This window comes from Caloenas nicobarica, chromosome 2, assembly GCF_036013445.1.
Source record: "Caloenas nicobarica isolate bCalNic1 chromosome 2, bCalNic1.hap1, whole genome shotgun sequence".
Lineage (NCBI taxonomy): Eukaryota > Metazoa > Chordata > Aves > Columbiformes > Columbidae > Caloenas > Caloenas nicobarica.
Window position 1 is genome coordinate 27,198,546 of NC_088246.1, and position 25,335 is coordinate 27,223,880.

General features: G+C 41.6%; 1 protein-coding gene across 1 annotated transcript in view; it reads left to right on the forward strand.

Annotated features, from left to right (window-relative positions):
• Positions 1-23,555, forward strand: part of DYNC1I1 (dynein cytoplasmic 1 intermediate chain 1) — a 189,979-nt gene extending 166,424 nt beyond the window's left edge. The window contains exons 16-17 of the mRNA XM_065627742.1: positions 4,080-4,205; positions 22,685-23,555. Coding sequence (XP_065483814.1) covers positions 4,080-4,205; positions 22,685-22,795 — 237 coding nt within the window. The 3' untranslated portion in view covers positions 22,796-23,555. The remainder of the gene's footprint in view (positions 1-4,079; positions 4,206-22,684) is intronic.
• Positions 23,556-25,335: the final 1,780 nt, after the last annotated feature.

Below are 25,335 nucleotides of genomic sequence, written 5' to 3' on the forward strand. Positions count from 1 at the left end.
GTCAAAATCAGCTCTCATGTAAGGATCAGGCGGGAATTATTTCCGTGGTATCCGAGCTTTGTATTTTTATGAGAATTGAATTTGGGTCTCAGGAGGCAGAAATACCATTTGGTTTCCTTACTGAGCACTGATAAATTAAAAAATCTCTGTAAATTATAAACTGGCAGAATCTGAATAGACATGAGGTTTTGTTATGCGGGAGAAGCAGCAAAAGTACCACTGAAAGAGAACTGTAAGCAGTTCTTTTAAACATCATAACTGAAAGTGATCGTTGTTTGCTTTTACCCTCTATCTGGTAGGTCATAATTAGTTTATAATTTTCAAGCTTTCTGTAATCGATTGCGCCGTTTAAGTCTGCACTGGTATTTGCTAAGAAAAAGTCTTTGTCAGCACTTTTGCCTTTGTAATAAGAAATCTTCAAAGACCTATGGTTTAGATCATTATTAATTTTAGATGTCAGATATATGATGTCGAAGTATTCGTGAAGACAGCAGAAAATGACAGCTATATGAATGCGTTTAACTGCTGGCTATTGATAAATAGCTTTGTGTAAAAACTAGTTATGATTGTTATTAATGAGATGGGGTTTTGTTTAATTTGGGAAATAAGCCATATTATTATTTAGGTATTATTTTGTAAACCAATGAAGAAAATACCTGGTTTTAGTTACAATATGCTACCTTCACATTTTTAACTGTAACTGTGTTACTCCCCATATTTATTAAAAACATTTCTCCCAACAGCTAGATGCTTTCCGATCAAAACAACTAAAATTAGATGACTGTACCGTGGATTTAATCAATCTAATTATTCTCAAAATCTCAGTGTAAAGTAACAAGGGTATCTGTGTGCTTCATGTTGATCTGTGGATACCAGAAATTCTTTTTGTAATAGCAATGAAAGTCATCATGTTTTATTTTATCTTTAATAAATGAATATAAAACACCTTAAAAATAAAAAAATCCTTACCTATTCCTTCATTCTTTTGCAAACTGAATATTATTTTTATGGATCATTATAGTGAGGTTTGCAGACCAAATGCTGATTTCTTATTTTTGAGTCCATAACATTTCTTTTTTGATCAAGAGTGAAGGTCTCTAGGTTATTGACGAGTCTTATTTACCTATGAACTGATATTAAACCGCCTTACCAAACTGCTTATTGCTGCTGTGTTGTATCCCATTCATGTGTGTGTTTGGTGTTTTCTGCACCAAAGCACCTTAGTTTTGAAAGCATGAAGATGGTGTCTATTTCTAGAAATAGATAACAGATGTATTTGCAAGCAGGTTTTGACACTACATAAGCAGCAAGAAAAGTAAAAAAATATATATATATAAAAGGTATATTCTTATCATGCAGGTTTTTCTGACTGCGTCTTTCTTAATCGGTTACCTGTTAAAATCTCATTTCAAAATTGTTAAAAATCTGACAAGCACCAACTTCAGAGAATTTATAAAGTATTTCAAATGTGATTTTAAAAACGTAATTCTACCATTATAAACTAAACTCTTATCTTCGAAATCTAAAATAGGCATGTGTAATTTAACCTATCACTATTGAGAGCAGACAAATCTATTTTAAGGTACTACAGTTTGACTATATTTCTCTCTGTGTCACCGGAGAAAAGGCTTTTTATTTAGATTTTTAAAGACTGTTTCATTATTGCTTTTTTTTTGTTAGGTAGCTTTGCGGAATACTAACAGGATTTTACAAAACCATTGGGTTTTGAAAAAAAGCATGGGTTGTGTCTTGTGTCTGCGGCATGTGTGCTGCTTATTTTTATGTGGAACACTGAAAGAATGCTGTATTAACAAAAAAATCCAGTTCTAGAGTTGTGTATTTCAGCCTTCTGAAAGATTTTGTGAAAATTCAGTGCCTTAAATACACGCTGTATGTGTCTGTATATGAAACAAATATCTTTGATCTGCAGTTTTCTGAGAAACATAGCCGGTTAGTGGATTAGTGCTCTAAAATGTGGCATTTAGTTGTTGTTTGAAGAAACCCATTTCCAAATGTTATGAAATGTATTTTGGCTGGAATTAAAATAGCTTTTTTTTTTTTTTTTTTTTTTTTAAAAAGGAATCGGTGATCGCAGGAGTAAAACTTGCTTGTTTTCTCCTGTGATTTTGGTCATGGATTGATGACCCCATGTCAGGTTTAGGCCGCTGGCTCAGGCCCCGTGAGCAGTACCAGACTTGGGGCGAGGAGTCAGAGCTTTTCTGGGCAGTGCTGCCTTGGACAGGACCCAGGCCTTGCACAATGGCGAGACGAGTCCAGTGGCTGATTTGCATTTGAATGACTTCGTAAAGTGGGGGGAGGATGGCATCTGCTTTCTGATTGCTCTCCAGCATTATTTCTACATCATTCTGCACGCAAAAATCTTCTTGCATTTCACAAGTGGGGCGCGGGACGCTGCCGTGAAGCCCTTTGCAGAGGTGATGCTTTAGCTTGGCAGGCTTGTGCTGGAGGTGCCCGTTTGGTTTTGCACCTTGTGTTGGGGTGGGTGAGGAAGAGGGGGAGCGGGGAGTCTCCAGCGGAGAGGGGCCAGGCAAGCAGCCCTGGTTGCACTTCCTACTGTCACTCATCTTGTGTGACAGAATGAAGGTGCTGGAGCTGGGGAGGAGATTGGCATGGGAGCTATAAAATGTTTGCTTTCAAATTATTTTTCCCCTGGATCTTCAGACCTCTATCACAACTACAGTATAAAGCTACAGGCAGAGAACCGAGGTGAAGTCAGCAAGACACTGGTTTTGTTAATCTTGTCAGTTTGTCAATGTTCAGACCGGGCTTTAATACCACCTTCAAGCTGCTTTTTTTCCTGTTTCTGCTGCAGTGTGCCCACCACAAGGACAGGAGGGAGTACCTGTCACCCCTCCAGAGGTAGCCTGCACTCTGGTCCCTGCCCAGCTACTTTTTCTTGCCTAGACTGCTTTCCAATTCCATGTCCATTTACAGATTCTGGGACACCCCTTTGTCCCCATCTCACCATGTGACCCAGACCTGTTCCCACAGGTGGATCTGGTGGAGGAGCTGCTTTTGCAGCTATCCTATCCCATTTGCCCTGACCCAAAAAGCATTAAAGCTAAAAAGCCTTGTTTGGAAGACTGTCATGCCAAGCTGCAGCCTCCTTGCTCAGGCAGGTTCTCCTATGAAAGGCAGCTGGGTGGAGCATTAGCAGACTTGCATGTTACCATCATTTGTCTTATGAGGTGACCTAAATCAACCAAGTGATCTACCTATCTGGGACAAACGCCCACACAGTTCCTTCCTCCTGCAGCATCTTTGGGTGCCCTCATTCCAGTATAGATTACAAATACTTCTCCTGAGATAGTCTTCATAGCTTTATTCATCCCACGCAGTAACCAGAATCTTTATGTATTCTTGTGGATCACTTATTAAGTTGGTTGACTTGGGGCAGGGAGAGGGGCTGGAAATTAGGCACTATCCAGGTGTATTTAAAGCAGAAGTCCCTTGGGGATGTAAAAGAGAATTGTGGGAAAATATTGTAGGTGTTCCTAAATGTCAGCTCAGCTGTTCTCGTTACTGCCATGTCCTTGCTCTGAAGTGATTAGCTCAGGACTTTTCTGACATGATACCTAAGTTTCAACCTGTGCATCTAGCCACAGAGGTGAGCATGGATCTAAAGGATGTGTCAGCACGAACACAAGGACGTGTCTGCCGATGGTCAGGTTATCTGGGCCCGAGTCAGAAGCCAGGGCAGGACTGAAGCCAAGTCCTACCCTCAGCTCGTTCTTGGTCGTAAGTCAGTGACTTTTAAGACGCAGATGTGGTTTTGCATGTCTCCAAGGTTAAGGGGAAAAAACTGTTTCATTTACTGCCCTTTACTGTGGAAAAGTCTTCCCTGCTCATTGCAAGCAATCTCTTACCTCATTTTAGCACATGTGATTGAAGAAACAATGGACCCTTTTTTTTTCTCCCCCTGACGAGCTTTGTATGTTACTTCCCGCAACGCCAAGGGACTTGTGACTCACCCAGCTAAGCAAGACATTCAAAACTGACCCCCTGGGTTCACAGGCAGTGTGATTTTATTGTCCTTCCTGTTCCTATTGTTTCGACAGGTTCCCACAGCCAGCGTCACCATCGAAGGAGCTTCTGCCCTCAACCGTGTCCGCTGGGCCCAGGCTGGGAAGGAGGTAGCAGTTGGTGATTCAGAAGGCCGCATATGGATCTATGATGTTGGAGAGGTATTATTATTGTTTGGAGGTTTTTTTTTTTTTAAAAGCTCGGCTCCTGAAGAATGCTACATCCAAGTTTGATAAAAGACCATGTATTGTAACACATGAGTAGGACACCTCCAAAGAATAAGCCAGATCTCTTTCAGTGGAGTCCCCGTTGATTTTGGTTTGCCAACAGTGTGTTAGTTATAAAGCTACCTTGCAAAAGAGTTAACTAGCTAAAGTCTCATGAGAGAAGTCTTTTTTGAAAGTTTTCAGTGTTTTTAAAACTTTTTTTAAATGGTTCTATGGATACAGTTGGAAAAAATTACAAAGGAACATGAAGAGGAAAATAGAGGTGAAAAAGAAGCTATGTTGTTCTAAAGCTGGTCTTGAAGAGTTCACCTTTTGCTCTCCAGAATCTCTTATTTCATGACTGGCTTAATGCTGTAAATTTTTCTTAGCATGACATGTACAGAATACATCTGTTCTTTTAATACTGAATAATGCTGAATAAGTCTGAATAGATGCGAAAGTACTAACAGGAGGAAATGAGAGGTGTTACTGTGGAGGATGGTAGGTGTACGTGTGATAAAGAGTATGTAGGTGCTGAGAAATAGCAGGATGTGTATTCTGTTTCTAAGGCTGCTCTCAATTCACTCTGCTACATCTTATAAAAAACATCTAAACTGCAGTGTATTTGGCACTGATGGAATCTACCTCTTTGTTGATGAATACAGTAGAAAATGTTCTGTCGGCATTACAATCCCTTGGAACAGTTGAGGGTGAATCTCTGAGCAATCAGCTTTTATGGAGAGAATTTGTTTTTCATCATTATCTATGATAGGATACTGAGATATCCATCTCTACACAGTAGGGAAACATTATAGAATACATACAGAATTATCTGTAACTCTCATAAAGTGATTTTATGGCCTGTAGCAAAATTGCTTGTGCATGACTCATATTTTTGGATTGCATTCACTTGTGCAGGAATTGCCTTTCCTCATAAATGTTTGCTGAAACTTCTTGCCGTATTGTTAGCATAATTTCTAAATTGTCTAAGGTTACTGCTTTCAGATTTCCACTATGACACTGGCAAGTCAGGCTGTTTGTATTTATTTTTCATTTTTGCATGACTGTTCTGAAAAGGTGTTTTTTCTGTCTTCCAAGTGATATGACAGGCTATGGAAATGTCTTTGATGACAGCACAGTCTGATCTTGTCTGGGAGTCTAGACGGGCTGTAGAAATGTCTCTTTTTGCATATCATACATCAAATCATTCATAGGATTGTTTATCCCTGCAAGCTCACCCAGGATAAAATAGATTTAGTGTTCTACGCCGAAGAAGTAATATTTAAGTTTTTGGCCTTGCCTCTGTGTAATCAGACTTCAACTTGCAAAGTGAGTCACAGTGATGCGCTCAGATTGAAAAGAAAGACAGGCTTCTATTACTTGAAAAAGAAGAGAGTGTCATTCAACAGTATTTATTTGTGTGAGTCCAGATCAGTGTTACACAGAGTGTTCTGCTTCGTGGGTGTTGCGTGCCCTGCCCCTGCAGAGCCCCAGAGTCTCCAGCTCAGCTCCGTACACACACAAACAGATGGATGTCCATCCACATGGCTGCTGACAGGTCATGGGCCATTGCCACCCCTCCCCTTTTCAGCAATGAATGAAGGAGCTCATTAATTTGTTGTCTGGTTCATTCTGGCAGTATCAGTCTCTGCAGTAATTCCTGTACCAAATTTAGGAGAGGGGTCTGGGCTGCAACTACCAGATACTACCAGGCCTGCTGTGTTTTTAATGGCTGTTTTTCTGGTTCAAAAAAAGAAGAGTGCTCATGTATTCTGCAGCACAGCTCTTCCTCAGTGAGATGCAGAAATACTTTGCAGCTCAAGAGCCTGGAACTGAGGGCTTGTACAGTGAGCAAGAGCCCCTTCAGTCTTTAACCCTCTGTGCCAGTCCATAAAGAGCTCTCTGAGTTATTCTGTGCTTAGCTGCCCTCAGGCATGACACACAGGGGATTCACAGCACACACATGCACTTTTGGAAGTGTCTGGCAGAAATATGGGAGCCTTTAGGGCTCTCTCTTCAGTCTGCAGACACTGGCTTGTTCCTTGGCTTAGCTGGGGTCCTCCTTTGACCGTGCTCTTTGTATGGGTTTGATTCTGGGCTGTGACGGGGCTGGTCTGGGAGTTGAAAAGGGGCAGTCCTTCTCCCCCTGCCAGCCCTAGCCATTCCCTCCCTGCCCAGTTTTTGTGCTGGCAGCAGTGCTTGTCAACACCCACATTGTGGGGAGGGAGCTAGACCAGCAGAGAAGTATTGATTTATTTCTGTTTTCTTTTGTTTTCCTGGGGTATTTTTCTCCCTTAACTGACTCAGTGTGAGAGTAGATGAGTGAGCGTGTGGCTGGGGACGAGGGGCTGGGAGCTGGACCATTGGCACCTGGTGGCACCTACCTTGCCTGTTGGACCCAGCAGTATTGCAAAGCCTGACACTGTGCTGGGACAGCTGACTGCTCAGCAATAGCGCTACAGCATCGACTTCTGAAAAGGCCTCATCACTGCAAGAACTCATCCCCATCTGACTGATAACTCAGTACCATCCACTTATTGGAAGGTGCGTCTCTCTGATTTGGGAAGATGGGTGCGATTACTTGCATTAAAAAGTCAGCAGGACACTTTACAAAGACCCTAAATACACTCCTCAAAACCATTAGTGCTCTACTTGTACTGCACCCTTTTAAAAACTTTTCTCATGACCGTTCCAAATATCACATTAAAACAGCTGTAAATTCATAAAACATTAGTTCAATGAGAAAAATATTGTGATTATATTTGTATTATTATAAAGCATATTGTCTTTGAATTTCACTTTACTATATAAGCAATTTTTCTTACCTTTTGAACAGACAGGATTAACTCTATGAATTTTGATCAGAGCAGAATACATCAGGGTATCAAATCATGAAGGAAAAAAATTAAGTGATAGAAATTTTTACTTTGGTAGATTCATCTAGAGAACAGTAAAGTTTACAGCTGCTGTTAACCCATATAGTGCGAAGAGAAAACATTATATGGCCTAAGTGAAATCATAAGACACGAGGCCTAACCTTGCATTGTTTGTGATGGCACTGTTTTGCTTGTGTAAGAATTTAGGATTTGTGGCCCTTTTTGGTATATTTTCCAGTCATAGTCTTCATGACACAAGAAATGGCAGAAATATGAAGGACGTGACAGGGTCCATGACCAGGGAGTTAAAAATAATGGTGACATTTTCAGTTAGGCTGTATAATGTTATCTCCTTAGAGTATGTACTTTTAGTTGTTTGATTTTGGCATCGTGTCTGAAAATAACTGAACACATTTATTTTCACAGTGAGGGGTCTATTTTCTCCTCAATGCATGTGCTTTATGCCCATTAGCATTAATGGGAGTTATACACACACTTCCAGGGGAGAGGAGACTTAAATAGTCCATATAGATGTGCTCTTGTGGATCAGTAACCGCTGATTTAAAGAATGTAAATTATAAAATGAAATAAAAACCCAAACACACAAAAATCTGGTTGTTTCAGTGTGATGGGATCTTAAACCTATATAACTTAACTGCAGAATATGAGTCATAGTAAATACACTTTATTCTAAGGTCTAAATATTCAGACCTTTCCTAGTCCAGTAGTTGAGTAATTATTATTGTGATAGTATGTATAACATTTTAGCTTCTGTGATCTTACGGCTTATTTACTGGGCAGCAAGTTTTCTGTATGGTCAAAGTTGATTTTAACAGAACATGGACCACTGACTATAGATTTATTCACATGTCCAAATGATTGATAGTTAGACCTAACTGCATGTCTCTTTTGTAGATATATTTTCTAGAAAGCTTGCTCCCATTGTGCATGCTTCAGTGATGTTACACAGTTGCCGCTGTCATAAATATACTCTAACAAGCACGTTCGTTGCTTACCTGGCTTATTGAGAATGCTCTTTGCACCTTTGGTTGTGAAAGAAGTAGCTTCTCATCCACCTTCCATTCTTTCTTTTTTTTTTTTCCTTTCCATTAATCTTTTCCAGGTCATATTCCGCTTGCACTGTGAATAAATAGAAACTGTAAATCATTTATTATTTGATTGTCATAAAGTATAAATATGTAATACAAAGTATAATATAAAGTAAGTTTGCAGCACCGGATTGAAGAGTTTGAAATTGTAATCATAAGGAGCTTATTACTGTCCATTATATTGTTAAACCAGTTAGAGGACAAACTATTGCATCTGTTTGGCCATCTTTCAGACAGTTCTAGTCATGCATTTAAAGGGTGACTAGTATGACAGGTGGAACTGGAGAAAAGTAAGAAAAGGTCTTTCCCTAGACCATCTAGGAGAGCTGGCTATGCCAGGAAAGCAGTTATCTGGGATTCTTTACACAGGTCTTACCTCTGTCCTCGTTTCCTTGCAGTGAAATCAGAATCATATTGATGTTTATGTGACTTTGTTAAAGTTTCAGAGTTAATATCTCCCTCAGCCCTTTTAGGGCTGCTGCGTTAGGTCGTTTGTGTACTTCCCCGTTTGCTCTGTGATGAGCGTTAATCCGTATCTCATTTTCAAGTACATGACCAGTGAGGGAGGAGCTGGCAACTGCCTGAAATATGTGGATGAGGTGGTACAGTAAGCAATATCCCACCGGTGCCTATAAAATAATTTCCTTTGTTTTCAGCAGCCTTTAACAGCTGCTCTGAGATTCTTGGGGTTCTAGACAGAGAGAAATGTGTATTTGTGACCAACTCTCACATTCCAGCATGGCTGTTGAGGCACTTATTTTTCTGGGTAGAGTGGGGAAGAGTTAGTACTTTGTACTCCTATCTTGAGACTCCTGTATTTCACTGTAGATTTCATACAGAAAACATATCCCGCATCTCTTTCATGCAGTTAAAAACTGCTGTAGCTTAGAGAGAGAAATATGAAACTAGATTTTCTGTCGTGTAGTTACCCAGGTAGTTTTTCCAGTAGGTTTACTCTGCCATCATAAAGCTCCTGTAGAGCGTGTATTGAGTTGGGAAATGTTTTTGCCACAAGAGCAGAGTTGAGACTCGCCATAAAATATTCTATTTTAAAATCTGTGTTGAGTTACAAGTATTCTTGTAACACAGATAAATGGCTCGCGCACATATTGAGAAGGCAGATTTGAGCAATAATAAGGGGTTGTCCTTACAACCAAGTTTTATGCAAAAGCACTCAAAGATCAAGTAAGATACAGTACAGTAGTTGCAACAACACGCACAATCCAGGCATAAAGGATGATTAAGTGGATTGTGAGGTAGTGCCTGAATTTCACCATTTGATACTTACGCCAGGGAGGTTGGAACACTGGCCTCAGAGAGTTCGAAGTATGTTTTAACAAAGCAGAATCTCTTAAGAATTGTTGGAAAATGCAAAGAGCTAAGGTTTTGATTTGCCTCCCCTCCACCCCAGTTTTATAATGTTCAGTCCTGAGAGACTTTTAAAATTGGAAGCTCTTAGAGATGACCAAACGAAAAAAAAAAAAAGCAGAAAAAGACAGCATACTAGGAATTCCAGCTTTTTACTTGAATAATAGCTGAAATATTGAACAGAACAAGCTCTTCATCCCTCATCATGTAAATTTTGACTGATACAGACATTATTCACAAAGTGATTTTTGAAGTAGGTTAAATAAGAACTCCCTAATGAAAAAAATGCACTAGTTTGAAATCAGTCAATTTAATTACTGTGTTTTATGAAGGCCATTACCCATTGCTGATTACTAGGGTGATAAAATCTTTAAGCTTTGGTAGCCTCCATAGGGGGTGAGCCGATCTAAGTAGAGCAAAGTCCAGTCATTATCACCCCAAATACTTGTGTTTCTCATTACAATATTCATTACTTTAGGTTACTGCGAATGCTTTGAGGTCTTTATGTAAGCACTAGTTTATGCTGTAGAAAAACAATGTTGTTATGTTGATAAGTTAAAACCAAGCGGTTATATACTTTTACAGTTTCAAATGAGGCTTGGCTACATCCAGACGTAGAAATAGATAAATTTATGCCTGTGAGTATGCATATTCATGGCTCTGTGCTTGTCAGTAAGGAAAAGCATGAGAGTTACCTTGTTTTTTCAGTCTGTTTTGATACTTAAATAAGCTGGAAGTTCCAGGGTGGGTAGGGACAGTGGGACAAGCAGCCTCTCCAAGTGGAGCCCGTCAACGGGATTTTGTGATGTGCTTCTATGTGACACAGCAGCAGGTGGCACCTGGTGTACAGGGTCACTCTCCTGCCTGATGCCATGATGTATGCTTGTTCTTGCTAGTCACAGTTTCTTCTGTTTCACTATATATATAAATGAAGTTCCACTTTCATTTTACTACTGGAATATTACTTGTTAAAACTAAAGGAGGGAGTACCAGATTTTTAACGACTCATAGAATGGTTTGGGTTGGAAGGGGCCTTAAAAATCACCTAGTTCCAACCCCTCTTCTGTGGACAGGGACACCTTCTACTAGACCAGGTTGCTCAAAGCCACATCCAACTTGGCCTTGAACGTTTCCAGGGATGGGGCATCCACAGCTTCTCTGGGCAGCCTGTTCCAGTGTCTCACCACCCTCATGGTGAAGAATTTCTTCCTTGGATCTAATAGAAACCCATCCTCTTTCAGTTTAAAGTCATTACCCCTGTAAAAAGTCCCTCTCCAGCTTTCTTCCAGGGCCCCTTTAGGTACCAGAAGGCTGCTATAAGGTGTCTCTGGAGCCTCCTCTTCTCCAGGCTGAACAACCCCAACTGTCGCAGCCTGTTCTCACAGGAGAGGTGCTCCAGCCCTCTGATCATCTTCATGGCCTCCTCTGGCCTCACTCCAACAGGTCCATGTCTCTCTTATATTGGGGGTCCCAGAGCTGGTTGCAGGACTCCAGGTGGGGTCTCACCAGAGCGGAGTAGAGGGGCAGAATCACCTTCCTCGACCTGCTGGTCATGTTCCTTTTGATGCAGCCCAGGATACAGTTGGCTTTCTGGGCTGCAAGTGCACTTTGCCAGCTCATGTTGAGCTTCTCATCAACCAACACCCCCAAGTCCTTCACCTCAATCTGTTCTTTGCCCAGCCTGTATTTATGCTTTGGATTGCCCTGACCCATGTGCTCGTCCCTTCTCTCAGTTGTTGATTAGACAGTAGAATTCAATGGGCATTAGTAAAAACAGAAGGGACAAGTGGAGGTGTGAAGTAGTCATCCTAAATATTCAGTTGATTCTTTTTCCTTACCTTCCAGTTGCTTATGATGAAATATTACAGTAGTTCTCCAGAGACAGCTTAGTAGCTCCCTGGAGGATTTCACAGGGTAAAAAGACATGAGTTTCCAATATGATACAAATATCTTTTATAAGAATTCCTCAAGTCCTCATCATGTGAAATAAAAAGCTTAAGAAAACCAGCCAACCAACCAACATCTGGCTCTAGTCCCTTTTATTCATTTGCGCTCTACTTTTAAAGCCGACGTATGTTTCCTTTTCCCTTCCAAAGGCCCAGATCCTCCCCCTGCAGAGAGGATCAGAGGGAACAAGCCACATGTGACAGGAGTTAATCATGTAGCTTAATGCACTATTAGAAGGCACTCAGATAACGAAGTGATGAGAGCAGCAGAAGAGAAGCCGTAAGAGATCATTCCCTTTCTGCACAGTAAAGCCTGCAGGAGGGGGAGAAGGCAGAGCTGGATCTGACAGTCTTACTGTGGGTGCTTTGCTGCTGAGCTGGGAAAAAGTGCGAAGGGCAGGAGAGAAAGGCAGGCTCCAGGTCGGACATACCAGTCAACCCGCTGTATGTTTAGCCCATCGGCACTACCAGTGGCCTCACTACTAACTCCCCAATTACTGCTTCTCCTGAAAACCTTTCAAGAGGCTTAGTGGAAAAGATAATGCGGGTGCAAGCTTTCCGTGGTAGGTGCAGGTGGGGCTGTGGAAGCTGAGCGAGTGCTTTAGCTGGTCTGCCCCATCCTGACCCTGCATCCTGGAACACATCCTGGGGACAGAGCTGAAGTCAAGGCATGTCAATAGCGTCATAGAGTATGTATTTTAAATATCTGATATTTTCTCTGAAAGTTTTTACCCCCTTTCTGATGTAAAAAGCGTTACTGAAAAATGTTCATAGCTTTCAGTAACAGAGTATGGAAGAGGAAAAGTAACAAATTCAGTTTAAGCTCAGTTTGTGTGCAGCAATTTGTGAATGCCATTGAAATTTGTGTGTTGTCATCGTGGTGTTAAAACACTTCTGAAACAAGAGTTGCTTTGTATAATTGATTTTCTGCATGATGCTTCTGTGGTTTCAGCCTATCACATCCAGTAGCAGTTTTCATTTTGAGAATACTTAATTACATTTTTAATCTTTTTTTATGGTTTGCAAAATGGTCTGTATTTTGAACATGAAAAAGTATTTAATTTGTGACTTGGAAAGTAATGGCTAAACCTAAAATATCAACTGAGGATAACTCTGGACCTCAATATATCCTATTCAGCAGATAAAATTCCATATACAGTGTTTAATTTAGATGTAGAATGTATCCTCAAGTGCCTTGTATGATGGAAAAATCTATGTCTGAAATGAAAACAAGCAAACAAACCAAAAACTCACTAAAACAAAACCCCTGATATTTCATGGATGAGCTTATGCAGCTAATGGAACGTGTACAAAATTTCAGGGAAGGCAACAACTCTCCTGGAAACCAAATTCTTCGAGCAGTTCATAAGCTACTTTTGGTGAGAGTCCATTTGCCAACTTAGAGCCAGAAAGCTGCAGCAAAAGTCCTTTACAGTTCCTGTTCCACCAGATTTCCCGGCATGAATCATGGTGTGGCCATGGCTGGCTTGGGTTGGAAGGGAAGCAAGCTGAGCTGAAGACACCAGGATTTATTTCTTCCCCGAGGCAATAGTCCTTCACTCAGCTAAACTTCCAGGGAGGCACCTTTGCCGGTGCAGCCACCCCACAGGCTGAAGCTCTAGTATTTCAAGTAAAAATGACGGTACAATTCTTCCAAACCAATGTAATTATCAATAAAAAAATATGTAGATGTTGGAAAGAACACTAGGTTGAAGGCTCCATTCCTTCTAGTTTTGTTCCATTTGGTAGAGGAGGAATTCTCCTGGTTGCTTAGCTCCAAGCGTTAAATGTCCTGAAGAGCATGTAAAAATTACAAGAGTTTTCAATGACTTTGAAAACCGGCAATCAAAGCAGGACTGAAGTCCCCATGGGAGATGAATGGCAGGCAGTGTGCCTCACTGTTTCTCTTAATCACTCTGTAAACTGATGGCGTTATAGAAGTGGTGGAAAGGTAGGAACTGCAAGAACTTTGCTGCTTAGGGCACCACCTCTTTTGAAGCAATAGTTAGCTTTTCTGAAGCATGACAGATGTTCTTTCTGCTCCTGTAGCTGATTAATTATATTAAATCTTTTTTGTTCCCCAGGACTTAAACAGGCCAATAGTCTCTGCCACTGAAAGTCTCACTTGAGGAGATCCGTAGGAGAGGACCCCCACAACACGACTGGTGGAAATGTTCTGGTGTGCCGAAGAACAAGCCATAAGCTTATAGCTTAATGTTTGCATTTTAAAACTAAGAAGTGATCTAAGGAAACAAAAGTAATCTAAATTTCAGTTTGCAGTCATCTCTTTCAAGATGACTGGTGATTACTCGATATTTTATCCTCTGTAGTTGATAGCAAGTGCAGTATTTTGATACATTAATCGAGGGAAGAAAAATCTGTTTGATGGCTTGAACATCGTTCTTTCTGGTTAATTCAGGAGAGCCTGAGCCAACTCTGATATTCTAGGTGGAACTGTAGCATTGTCTACAATTAAAGATACTAAAGACAGTTTCCACTTCCTCGTTCTCTTTTCCACCTGCCCTATCAAGTTTTAATCCTCAGGCTGAGGTTTTCCATAATTGATATTTGCTTCCAGCACAGGTTTTTTCTTTTTTTTTTTTTTTTAATTTTTGAGATTAAAGGCAATATCATAATGCAAAATAAATAACATGCTCAAATTGAGGGAGTTAGCCTTAACCCTGACATTTCCTATCTTCGAAGTGTTAGAGTCTGCAGTCTTAGTGTTCTGTTAACATGCATTTGTGGGTCATGTATGTGTAATTTATGGACTAAATTTTAGTCTGTTCTCCTGTTAGACTGGCATCGAGATGACTGCTGCAAGCAGAGGAGTAAGTTTAGAAGAGAGTTAATGAGCATTCAAATGCTTGAGTTCCTGTGTAGGCCCTTTATACAGTGTATCTTTGCACATTACATATAAATTATTAAAATAACACCATTGTTTGTTTGGTATTCCGAACATCATTTATCATCAACTGTGTAACAATTCAGCAGCTACTGTTCTCTGTAGGAGAAAAAGTCAAAGTTTGCTGAAAATGGATTCCGTTTCTGTTTGAAATTAAGGGGTTTTTTTTTGTCACATAAGCTAATATTTTGTCTTCTTTTTACTATGGCAGCGCTAGTTAAATCAGACCCTGCTGGTGAATTGCAAAGAAATAAATCACAACAGACATTAATCTAGATGAGGGCTAAGTAATTAACTTCATAGAAGGGTGGCATATACTGTGTCTGTGACACTAGACTGACTGCTGTGCATAGAATAAATGCAGTATTTAGGTTGCCTATGGTATTCCACCCCTTCAATTAAGTAAACAAATATATATAGAGCTACTCTGGAGTGTATCCTTTGTGGTCTAAACACTGTATGTTATTAAAATCATCTGCATGCAGTGTGTGGGGTTTGAGTTCCTGCCAGTGGTTTCATCCATTGTTAACAGTGATGCTCGGCTCTCCCAAGAGTTAAATACAGTGGTAGTGTAGTTATGTGAAAAGGGTGCTCTTGGTTACTTTGGTGGCCATTTCCTTGCATATTACCTCCCACTTTGTTTCCATCCATGTGTGTGGCATAGGGTGTTGCCTGGAAAAATATAGGCTTTTTCAGGGAAAAAAAAATCCATATAGGTTGAGAAAAATATCAAAGGCGGTCTGTAGTTGAATCTGGGGGGCAAGACTGGGGCCAGAATAGGTGCATGCCTGCCTGCTATATGTGTGTGTAGGAAGACGTTTAATATTTACGTTTGGATATCTGTTTTCGCCACAGTGACAATGATAAAACATGTGTTGAACTCTGGAAAATAGGATCAGTTGTTTAAAAGCAAACTATAATTCTTTTTCATTTGTAAGCATTACGACCCTCATCCTGCAAGTGCTCTCTTTTACCTGGCAAATTAGAATGGCAGCCTGTTCTACTTTTTAGAAAACATCAAGCTGAAGTAGTTATATTTTAACATCATTAAAAATATTTTTACCTACAATGTAATAAAGGCATTCAGATGTTAAACTATTACACAAAGTATGTGTAGCAGATTTCTTTTCAATACAGCACTTAATTTTAGAGGGTGATATGGACAATATAGGTTGATAAAAATTCTACTTAGAGAAAATAGCTAAAATTATATTTGCCTGAAGCTACGTTTATTTGATGATGCTATTAAATTGCAAGAATATAAAAATGGTGATAAACCACATAGAGAAATAACTTAGTGTGAAGTCTGAGATATTTTAGTCATTCAAGTTAGTTTACCAGGCTTGCTGTTTTCTACAAACTCAAATTAATCTGAATATTTTCTAAGCTTTAATTAGCTGTCTCTTCAGAGAGTGTTTAATTTGCCCTTCTCAAAAATTATAATAGCAAGAGAGTATTTTAGAGATGAGAGGAACATTAATTTTCATATAGTTTTTGTTTTCCCTGCTGGATATGAGATTTTTTTGCAAATACGGCTGTGTTGAAGCAGAGAGAAGTAAACAGGGTTGTCTAACATAAGATCAGTCTTTGCCTCCAAACAGCAACAAACCCAAATGCAACTAATAAAAGATGCGCATTAATCAGAAAGTTTCTGATCTCTAGGAGCGTGGTGACTAGCTACAGGAACCCATCAGCTTAGATCAGGGTAAGGTTTTCTATGTACAAAAATAAGAAAGCATTGCACTTCTACGAACTGTGTTCGAATGGGTCGCAGATTTTTTGTCTTGGGAACCGCTGTCACCCTTGGAGTGTGTGTTGGACCACCATGCAGGCTCGTCTGCAGACGTCTAATTGAAAGCAGTATGTGGCGATATGGTTGCATGGGCCGGCTGCAGACCACATACTTTGGCAGATCGTTCCAAGTCGTGGTGTGACGGTTCATTTTCAGATTCTCCTTTTACACCTGCGTCCATGGGACGTGTGTGTTAGAAATGATTGTAGACCCTTCTGGTTGGAAAAATTCGCCCCTTCAGAACAACACCTCGGTCAGAGACAAGGTGGAGGAGGTTCTTCCCATGGCTGTTTTTTGCTTTGAGGCATCTGAACTCCAGGTGAAAACAAAACAAAAAGGTGATAATTAACAATACTCCTACCAGTAATCAGCAGTGCATGTTATGAACCAGTGTCTCAGTGACAGGTAGCTTAACCCGTGAGGTATGGTCAGTAAAAGGAAGCGCAATAGGTTGAACATGGATGACTGTGCTCCCTTTGGGTGTTATGGGACGGTGGTTCCTCCGGAGTGGAGGCTGCTGCTGAAACTGCGATTGCATTTTATGTCCTTCTCGGAGAGTCCCCAGCTGTGCTGAACATGAGCATGGAGGGATAAAGGCAGGAAGAGGCGTCCGTTCCCATCCCAAAGATTTAGAGGCTCCAGGGAAGGCAAGGAGCCAGGAATAGAGTGTGAAATATCCTCAATGAATAATTCATTTGCTGGAAAGTGGTTTTTCAGGGAAACTGAATCTATACAGAGATGTGGACAAATTGAGGTGAAACACTCTCAGCCATAAAAAAGATGGATAGGAGTGGAATACACAAAAATATTGAAATATGTTGTAATATCTTATTTCAGCCTTCTGGATAGATTCCTTTGAAAGGCACATGCAAAGCTTTTTTTTCTTTTGGTCTGAAAATCATTCCCTTTTTTTTTAATAAACCTAACTTAAAAGACCAAGTGTTACTAGAATGTGTTAAATAATCTGAAAAAAGTGTCTTCAGGCACTGTTTTTTGTTGCTTTTCTGCTCGCTTGGGGAGCCCAGGGCTAGCTGGCACAAATGGCAGCATCGAGAGTCGTCTAGTCCCGAGCATCTCCTTTTCCTGAGTTCTGTCTGACAATTTGAAGAGTAGGAGTGTTCAGTGAAGTTCCTGATAGCACAGTTTCTGGGAGAACATGGGAAATAGAGTTTGCGTTTGTAAGACACCTGGTGTATGGAGACACGGAGATGGAGGAGGCTGTTCTTGGTGAAACTCCCATTCATACTTCTTTTATCATACATTCATCTCTTCCTCTCTTGCCAGATGCACAGAAGCTATCTCCTTGGTCAGTATGAGTGTCTTGGGGGCATGTGTTTGTGCTTCAGGGCTGGAAAGCCAACAGGAGAGTGAGGTGGTTGGCTAGAGTGATCACCCAGGAAACATGGAGAAGCTTCAGAAACTTCAGAAATCCAAGGGCTCTGTGGTGGCACCATGAGATACAGTCATGTTGTGCACTGCACAAATCACATAGAATTGTGAGACATTGGCAAAGCAAAGCCAGTTGCTTGTCACAAAGATCCTGGCAGTTATTTCCCTTGGGTCTGGTCATTTTTTTCTTTATCTACACTGGAGAATAGGCACAAGTTGGAGCAATCTTACCTTTAAACTTTACAAGCCTTGTTGTAACCCCATGACTCTGAAAAATGAACTGGTGGGACCTACTGTAGTTGACCTTTGTGGTCCAGCTAGACAAGTCCCTTCTTTCCAAATCTAGGTGATGTTTAGATCCTCTCCAGTCTTGAAAGCGCAGCTCAACACATTATCACCGCAAAAAGAAGAGGGTGAGAATGATACTAGAAACAAGGGGCTTCTAGCTGGTCAGGAACCAGCCACCTCTAGCAGATGGGAAGAAGAACAAGAGGACAGGGAGATCTCAGCTCCTAATTTACAATCCCTTTGCTGTTGCATCCCATCATCTCACTTTCTAGGCCCGTCGTATTCCGTTCTGTCCCGCCAAGAGTTGCCTTCCCTTGGGATATGTACATGTGGCAGATCAGAGTAGCACAGGCTGGGAAAGATTCACATAGGTATAATGTTATTTATCTGTAAGAAGATGACTGAAAATTGTAATGCCTCGCAGGGACAGGCAGAAATCTGTTTAGCGTTCCTATCTGGGAGCCGCCCCTGGGCTCGCTGATGTTACCATCCCACCTCTCCAGTGCTTAATATTAATGTGGCTGCCACATCTCGGCCCTGGTGTTCAGCACGCAGCCCGTCGCGGTTTGGGCGCTGGGCAGAGCTCGGTTTGCACGGGGCCTGCAGTCGGCTGGCTGGGGGTGCTGCCCGGGGGGGCTCTCCTTTTCCAGCCACGGTATTCGTGCTGCACTGTTCAGCCTGGAGGAGCGTGCTGGAGAGTTACCTTATCCAAAATCCGCGTGTCTAAAATCATAGTAATGGAGGCAGTGGACAAATCAGTTCTGAGGGTTTGCATCACATAAATCAGTGTTTTAATGTTGGCAAGAAGAACAGTTTGTGAATTAGTTTAAATGATAAAATCCTGAATGTATCTATTATTTAGTATGTTACATGTCTTTGTTATTTGTTACACATTATTGGTCATGTAGGAAGCAGTTGCAGATTCTCACAGATACTGAGTGCTTTTGGAAGAATATGAAAGTGAGTTGGGGGAAGAGATCCAAGAAGTTGGTAGTGATATAGAGAAAACTGATTTTTTTTTTTTTTTTTTTGAATGAGAGGCCCCAATTGTCCTGGGTTAAATATCTTACTGAGTTTGGGTTGGAAGCGACCTTTAAAGATCATCTAGCCCAACCTCCCTGCAATGAGCATGGACATCTTCAACTAGATCAGGTTGCTCAGAGCCCTGTCCATCCTGGCCCCAATCAAAAACAGGTCACCATCCTGACATCGGAAGATGTTTTGCTGTACTGAATTCTCACTCCTGTAACCATCTGAGCACGTGTAACTTCACAGGCAGAAGCAGGTTTATTTGGATGCATAAACGTGCAGTCACACTTGCAGCTCGGTACACTTGCAGCCTGAGCTCTTTTGATATTTTAAAAGCCAGACAGAAGACAAAAGTACCCCTCTTCCAGCAGCTTCACAGACAAAGTTTGGCTAAAGTTACCACCTTGCTTTGATAATGCTGTTTTTCCTCATTAGAGTTAGTATCTGATGCAACCTAAATGTACCCTGGTATTTAAGTTAAAGCAGTGTGAGTAATTCAGTCAATTAATTAGGTGTGGGTAGCACTTCCATTGTGAAGGGATCAAAGGAGAACACTTAATAGCATTTATTTTCTTGTTCTGCTCCATACCTTAGTGTCAGTTCATTCAAATAACCTTCTGACCCAAATGTTAATACAGGTTATTATATTATTATGCTTTGGGGAATATTTCTGCTCTGCATCGATGTAATGACTTCTGGGACTCCACAAGTGCTGCTTTGTAGTAACTGGAAGTGGACAGCAAAATGGCAAACACACCCAACAAGCAAGGAACCCCCAAATAGCTCTAAACCTCTGCCCTTCTTCTACGAAGTGTCTCTTCGTTTCTTCCACCCCTGCCCTGGTATTTACAGAAAAAAACTTGTGTGGAGAAGCTGAAAGGGAGATTCCACAGACAGACCCAGGCCTCCAGCGCTTGTGGGTGTCAGTGGGCCCAGCTGAAGGAACTTGAATGGAAAATGACTCGAAGGGGAGCATTTTTTCAGACAAGAATCTGAATTGGAGTTTGTGGATGCTTTTGTTTTTATTTGCGGTCTTTTGCTGTATAACTATTGCGATTTGGTATTAGGGCCTTCACAGAAAGAAGTGTGTGGGGGGAATAAAAGTCAGTTTGTCCTTTGACATGATTGTTGTCAAGGTTTCCCTCCGCATCCCCGAGGAGTTTATACTAGAGAGGTTTGTTTTACTAACAGTCTATTAGCAGGATTGGCCCCTCATTCAAAGAGTGATGCAGTGCGTGAGATTCAATAAGGTAAAATAAGACTAAGTTCTAAGTAATTAGATTGCATGGAGGCACTGAATGTTTTCATCTCTGTGCTGAAGGCATTCACTTCAATCATTAATTGTTTTGTGAACTGAGTCATTAAAAATGGCCCAGGTCTTGCTAACACTGTCCACTAACAGTAATGCATGTAACACATCCATTCATGGGGAGAATCTGAAAGTTTGAGATACCAAGTTGTTTTAATAGGCTGGACTTCGATTTTGTTTGTCTTTCGCCATGCTGCATAGTAAAGGAAATTAAATGATCTCAATGTCATATATATATTTCATTTTTTTGTTCAGAATGACATATTGTCTTCTTCAGCCATTTAATACAATGTAATGCTGTTTAGGACTTTAAAAGGCAAGGAGAAATGAAGCTTTATTAAATTCAAGAAGTTATTTTCCCAGATATTGTTCCACTTTAATTATTTGACTACTTGAAATAAGTGAGACTCATTTAATGTTTTCATTCACGAGTTTGATAAATGATAGTGCCATACACATCGCAAGAAATAAAATCTTTTAGGGCACAAGCAATAGTAACAGGGAAGTTGCTACACAGCTGGTTTTGGTTGCATCTGTGACAGAAGGATCTCTGCACTGTCCCTTAACTTAGAGCAGCTTGTGTAGGTGTGTGGCTGTGACCAGCCTGGCTGGTGGGGCACTCACCTCCATTCTGGTGTTACGTTTCCTTCTGCTGAAGGGTTTTGAAAGAACGGAGCTGGCTTTCGAATCAAGACCAGAACAGATCCACATCTGTGCGTGTGAGCGGGAGAGGCAGCTGTCCCAAATGACTTGCGGCTCTAACTCTGGTCTCCATTCCTGGGAGAAGGAGAAAAATGCAAACAGTGGGAGACAAAGAAGGGAAAACCCAGATTGTGCGGCGACATCTATTATTGAGAGCCAAGACGGCTTTCAGACAGATTCTGTTTCTTAGTCTATAGCCTCAGTAAATGCTGAACTGTACTATATTTGGTGTTTCAATATGCAAAAAACAAACTTGGTGTACACTAGCCCTTCATAACGTAACTGAGTCACCGATACTTGCACTGGACATATTTGTCACCAAAATATTGGATGGAGAGGCAAAGTTAGATACAAAACAGTCAAAAAACTCATTGGGCCAGTGAGATACAGGGGAGATATTTAGATCCAGTATTGCATATTCCTGTCCATGTCATCAACACTGAACTTGCAGCAGCATACGTGACACTTTTGGTGGGTTTTTAGAAGTGAGCCAGTACAGATGGAATGTTGGGTACCGCAGACTGGGTTAGCTGGGATCATACCTGTTCTCTAGTCGAAGACATCCATTTTCTAAGGTGGACAGCAGCTTTTTATATGCCTCATAGTATATCTCACTGCTTCTTGTTTCCAAACAGTTGCCTTCTTCATGCCAAGCACTGCATAATATCTTGAAAGAGTTATTTTTTCATATTATATTTAGGACATAATCAGAGGACTTCAAGGTGGCAGTAAAAATGTGTGTGTTTCATCTGGATGTTTGTTGCTGTCTTGTGGAATTTGAGTTAATGAAAACAAAATTTGAAAAAAATGCCTTTAAAAAAAAAAAAAAAAAGTCAGCTCTCATTATCTTCCAGAAATTACAATGTTGGACCCGGCTGGAAATGACTGCAGCATTATTTTGCCATAGCTCTAAAGTATTCTGTCTGGACGTTTAGCTATTTAGATTACATGTCCCTCTTGAAGCTCAACGTTCAAGAGCTCTTCATTAGAAACATCAGTGGTATTAAAATGGAAATGGATCTTGCATGATGATATAAAAAATCAGACCAGTAATACAGTATCCAGTTGATATAACATTTCCGTCATAATGCGTTCCTTGTAATTGTGAATTGCTTAACGTAGAGGAGAGTAACTAAAACAACACAATATATTTATTTTACTACTAAGAGCTCTAATGAACTTCAGGAAAATAGTTTCGATACAGTGTTGTAAAAGCTCTGTTGCTTTGCACACATTGACCTCAGTCCTGCAGACAGTTACACTTGGGCACAGCCTCGCTGGCTGCAAATGGCCAACACGTGTGGGAAGTTAAACATACATGTAGATATTTGTAGGGATCAAGGCCTCGCTTTAGTTTGGGAAATCTGAAATATTTTAACCAAGGGGTAGATTTTGCAACAATGCTCCGGCAAAACACTTTGCCTTAAAATTAAGTAGATCAAGTAAAATCAAGTATTTTTTTTCACTGCTGCTGACTGTAGAAGCTCCTTCCTACCTGAGGAGGAACCTGCCAGGTTTGTCCTGGGAACTTGGCATCACTCTACAGCTGTAGAAGTAACTGCCCGCGGGGGGTGGGTGAGGTCCAGGTCTTGGTCCTTCACCGTGCAGAACCACCCTGACTGCGACAGGAGCGCTGCTCCGAGGTGGGGCTGCGATTTTGGGCCAGAGAGGTGGCCGGCCTCCCCTTCCCATCTCCTAATTCCCTGTCGCTTTCCCCCCAGCTGGCTGTTCCGCACAACGACGAGTGGACCCGCTTCACTCGGACGCTGGTGGAGATCCGCGCCAACCGAGCAGACAGCGAAGAGGAAGGGGCGGTGGAGCTGTCGGCCTAGAGGAAGAGGAGGAAGAGGAGGAGAAGCAGCGCCTGCCACTGCCAGAACAGCAGCTTTCCCCCGCCGAGTACGCCGGTTTTCAGTGTCAGAGTCAGTCTTGCTGTGGCTTTTGATGCCAGTGTACGTGCCAGTATTGCTCAAAGCATTCCATATTAATCACGCTGCTTTACACAAGGCTGAAAGTATCCAGAGCGTTTTCATACTTTATATTTCTGTCTGAAAAGTAAGAAAGAAAACACAAATCAACCCTTTATGGGTTTAGTTGTTGCCTTTTAACTACTTAGTAGCTGTATTTAATAGCTAGGAACCCCTGGTTAAACTTGTGCTCACATTGCCCTTCTGGCATAGTCCTATTAAATCCATATGAAGCCAGATATGATTATGTGCAGATGTGGTGTGCTTCACTGTATGGGACTGGGCCAAGGACTTTAGATGTGGTGTTTCACATGGTGACTTACATTATGAATGGATGTACTATACGAAAGTTGCTGCTCCTTATTTATTGCAGTGTGCTGCATGGAACATATTTATTTGAAAGCATTAAAATAAACGATCCTAAAGCATGTGCATAATGAGAGAACTGCATTGTCTGTGTGCTGCTGTAGAGGTTACATTAAAGGCCACATAACAATTACAGTACATCAGTTGTGCTTAACATGTAAAATCTATAAAGGTTGGCTTGAGTGGATGGAATGAGTTTCCTTCTTTTTTTTTAAGATGCCTATTATTTCTAGGCACTTTAACTATATTTCAAATACAGTTGGTCACTGATACTTGTCATGCAAGTTAACACTAACAGTCTGATAAAAGGTTGTGGTTGCCGCGTATGACACTGGTATTGCCAATAAAATGTATCAAGCCCGTTCTGTCGCAGTGTGGTTAATCGCTCCTTGCCAGCAGCGCTCAGCGTGTTTGTTGCCGGGCACTGGGAAAGTCTGACTGCCCTGACGCGCTGAGTGCTCATGCGGCTGCTATGTCAATAGGTGCCTTTGGCTACGGGGACTGGCCAGTGATGGAGCTGCACACATCACATCCTGCTACAAATTTTACACGAGCGGGCACTAAGCCATGTCACCTTCTAGGCCTGATTTATTTTATTTTTTTTTTCCTCTCCCTTATGACAAACTGGTGGCTTGAGCAAAGAAATAGGGTACAAGCTGATCTTCCTGCATGCTGTGTGGCCCAGAGCGATGTGGGTGAACGCTCACCTTGGTGGTGAGGCTGATGGTTACGTTCACGTCACGGTGTTACGCTGAGCCAGGGCACGGCTCTGACACCTGGGTTTGAACAGTGGTTCACACCTGGGCGGGCAGGTGAACTATTGTGGCAAGAAACACTGAAAGTCAGTCAGCAACAAAGGTTTTGTAGGTAAGATTGCAAAGAACTCGTGTCATCTTTGGGCAGTCATGTCGAAGACTATATCATTTAATGCTCTTCAGAGCCATGGTCAGAGCCAGAGCCACCTGGAAGTCTCTACACTGCTGAAAGCCAGAGCCAGCTAAGAAAACGAATCCTTTGGAGAAGCTGGATTTCCCTTATCCTCTTGGTGGTTAGAAATAACTCCCAGTGAAAGAGCATGGGCTAGTTTCTTCTTCACGGTGGGAACTGAAGATATGTCCTGTGGACACAGGACCTGAAGCTGCCTCCCACTGCCTATGGAAGCAGCGGCTTAGACATCATCTCGGGGTTGCTTTTTTTCCCCAGTTTCATCTATGTGGGCAAAGCAGATTCAGCGCTCAGGGGCTGGCAGGGGCACGCTGTGGCCATGGGTGCATCACGGGGTGGGACCAGATGCCGGCACAGACACACAGCACACCCGTGCCGTCATGGGGGAGAACAGGCCGGTCGCTCGCTGCCCGTCAGCCCCCTACAGTAACTCCATATCTGCGAGTGAGGGGACACCGTGCCAGGTTGTCTGTTGTCTCCCAGTCATCGTAGCCAGTGCTGGGGAAACAGTTGGCAAATACGGTTCCACTTTTTCCATAATACTATTCAGTTTTCGGAACCTAAGGGGGGAGGTGGTGCATGTTCACCTTCCAAGCTCTCTACTTTATGGCATTAACAGCTTGTAAAATGGTTTTAAGAGCAGCCTCAGAAGACCTTCAGCATTTGCTGCTGTGCGCAAGTGAATATGACCAAAGTCCTTCTTTTTTTTACATTTTTCCCTCCTCCTTTTTTCGAGTGGGGTTCAGCAGTACAGAGCGGGAACAAGGAAAAGATCTGGATTTCCATAGAAGTGACCAGGGTAGCATGTACAGAGCAACACCATGAAAGGGTCATTACACACAGCTGAAGCAGATAGAAGAGAACCCAACAACAACAAAAGGCATTTACTCCCCTTCTGCTCATGGTGACTGCCAGGTGGTGAAGTTTCTGACCAGCCCTTGTTGCTGCCCTTCCAGGAATCTCCAATGTCTTTTGTTTGTTTTTCCTGCTCCTAAACATCTAGCTCCACCTTACTGGCTTTCCGAAAGAGCCTGTATGACAAGATGTTCCTCAGGATCTGCTCGGTAGGGAAATAAATACAAAACTAGTCTTTA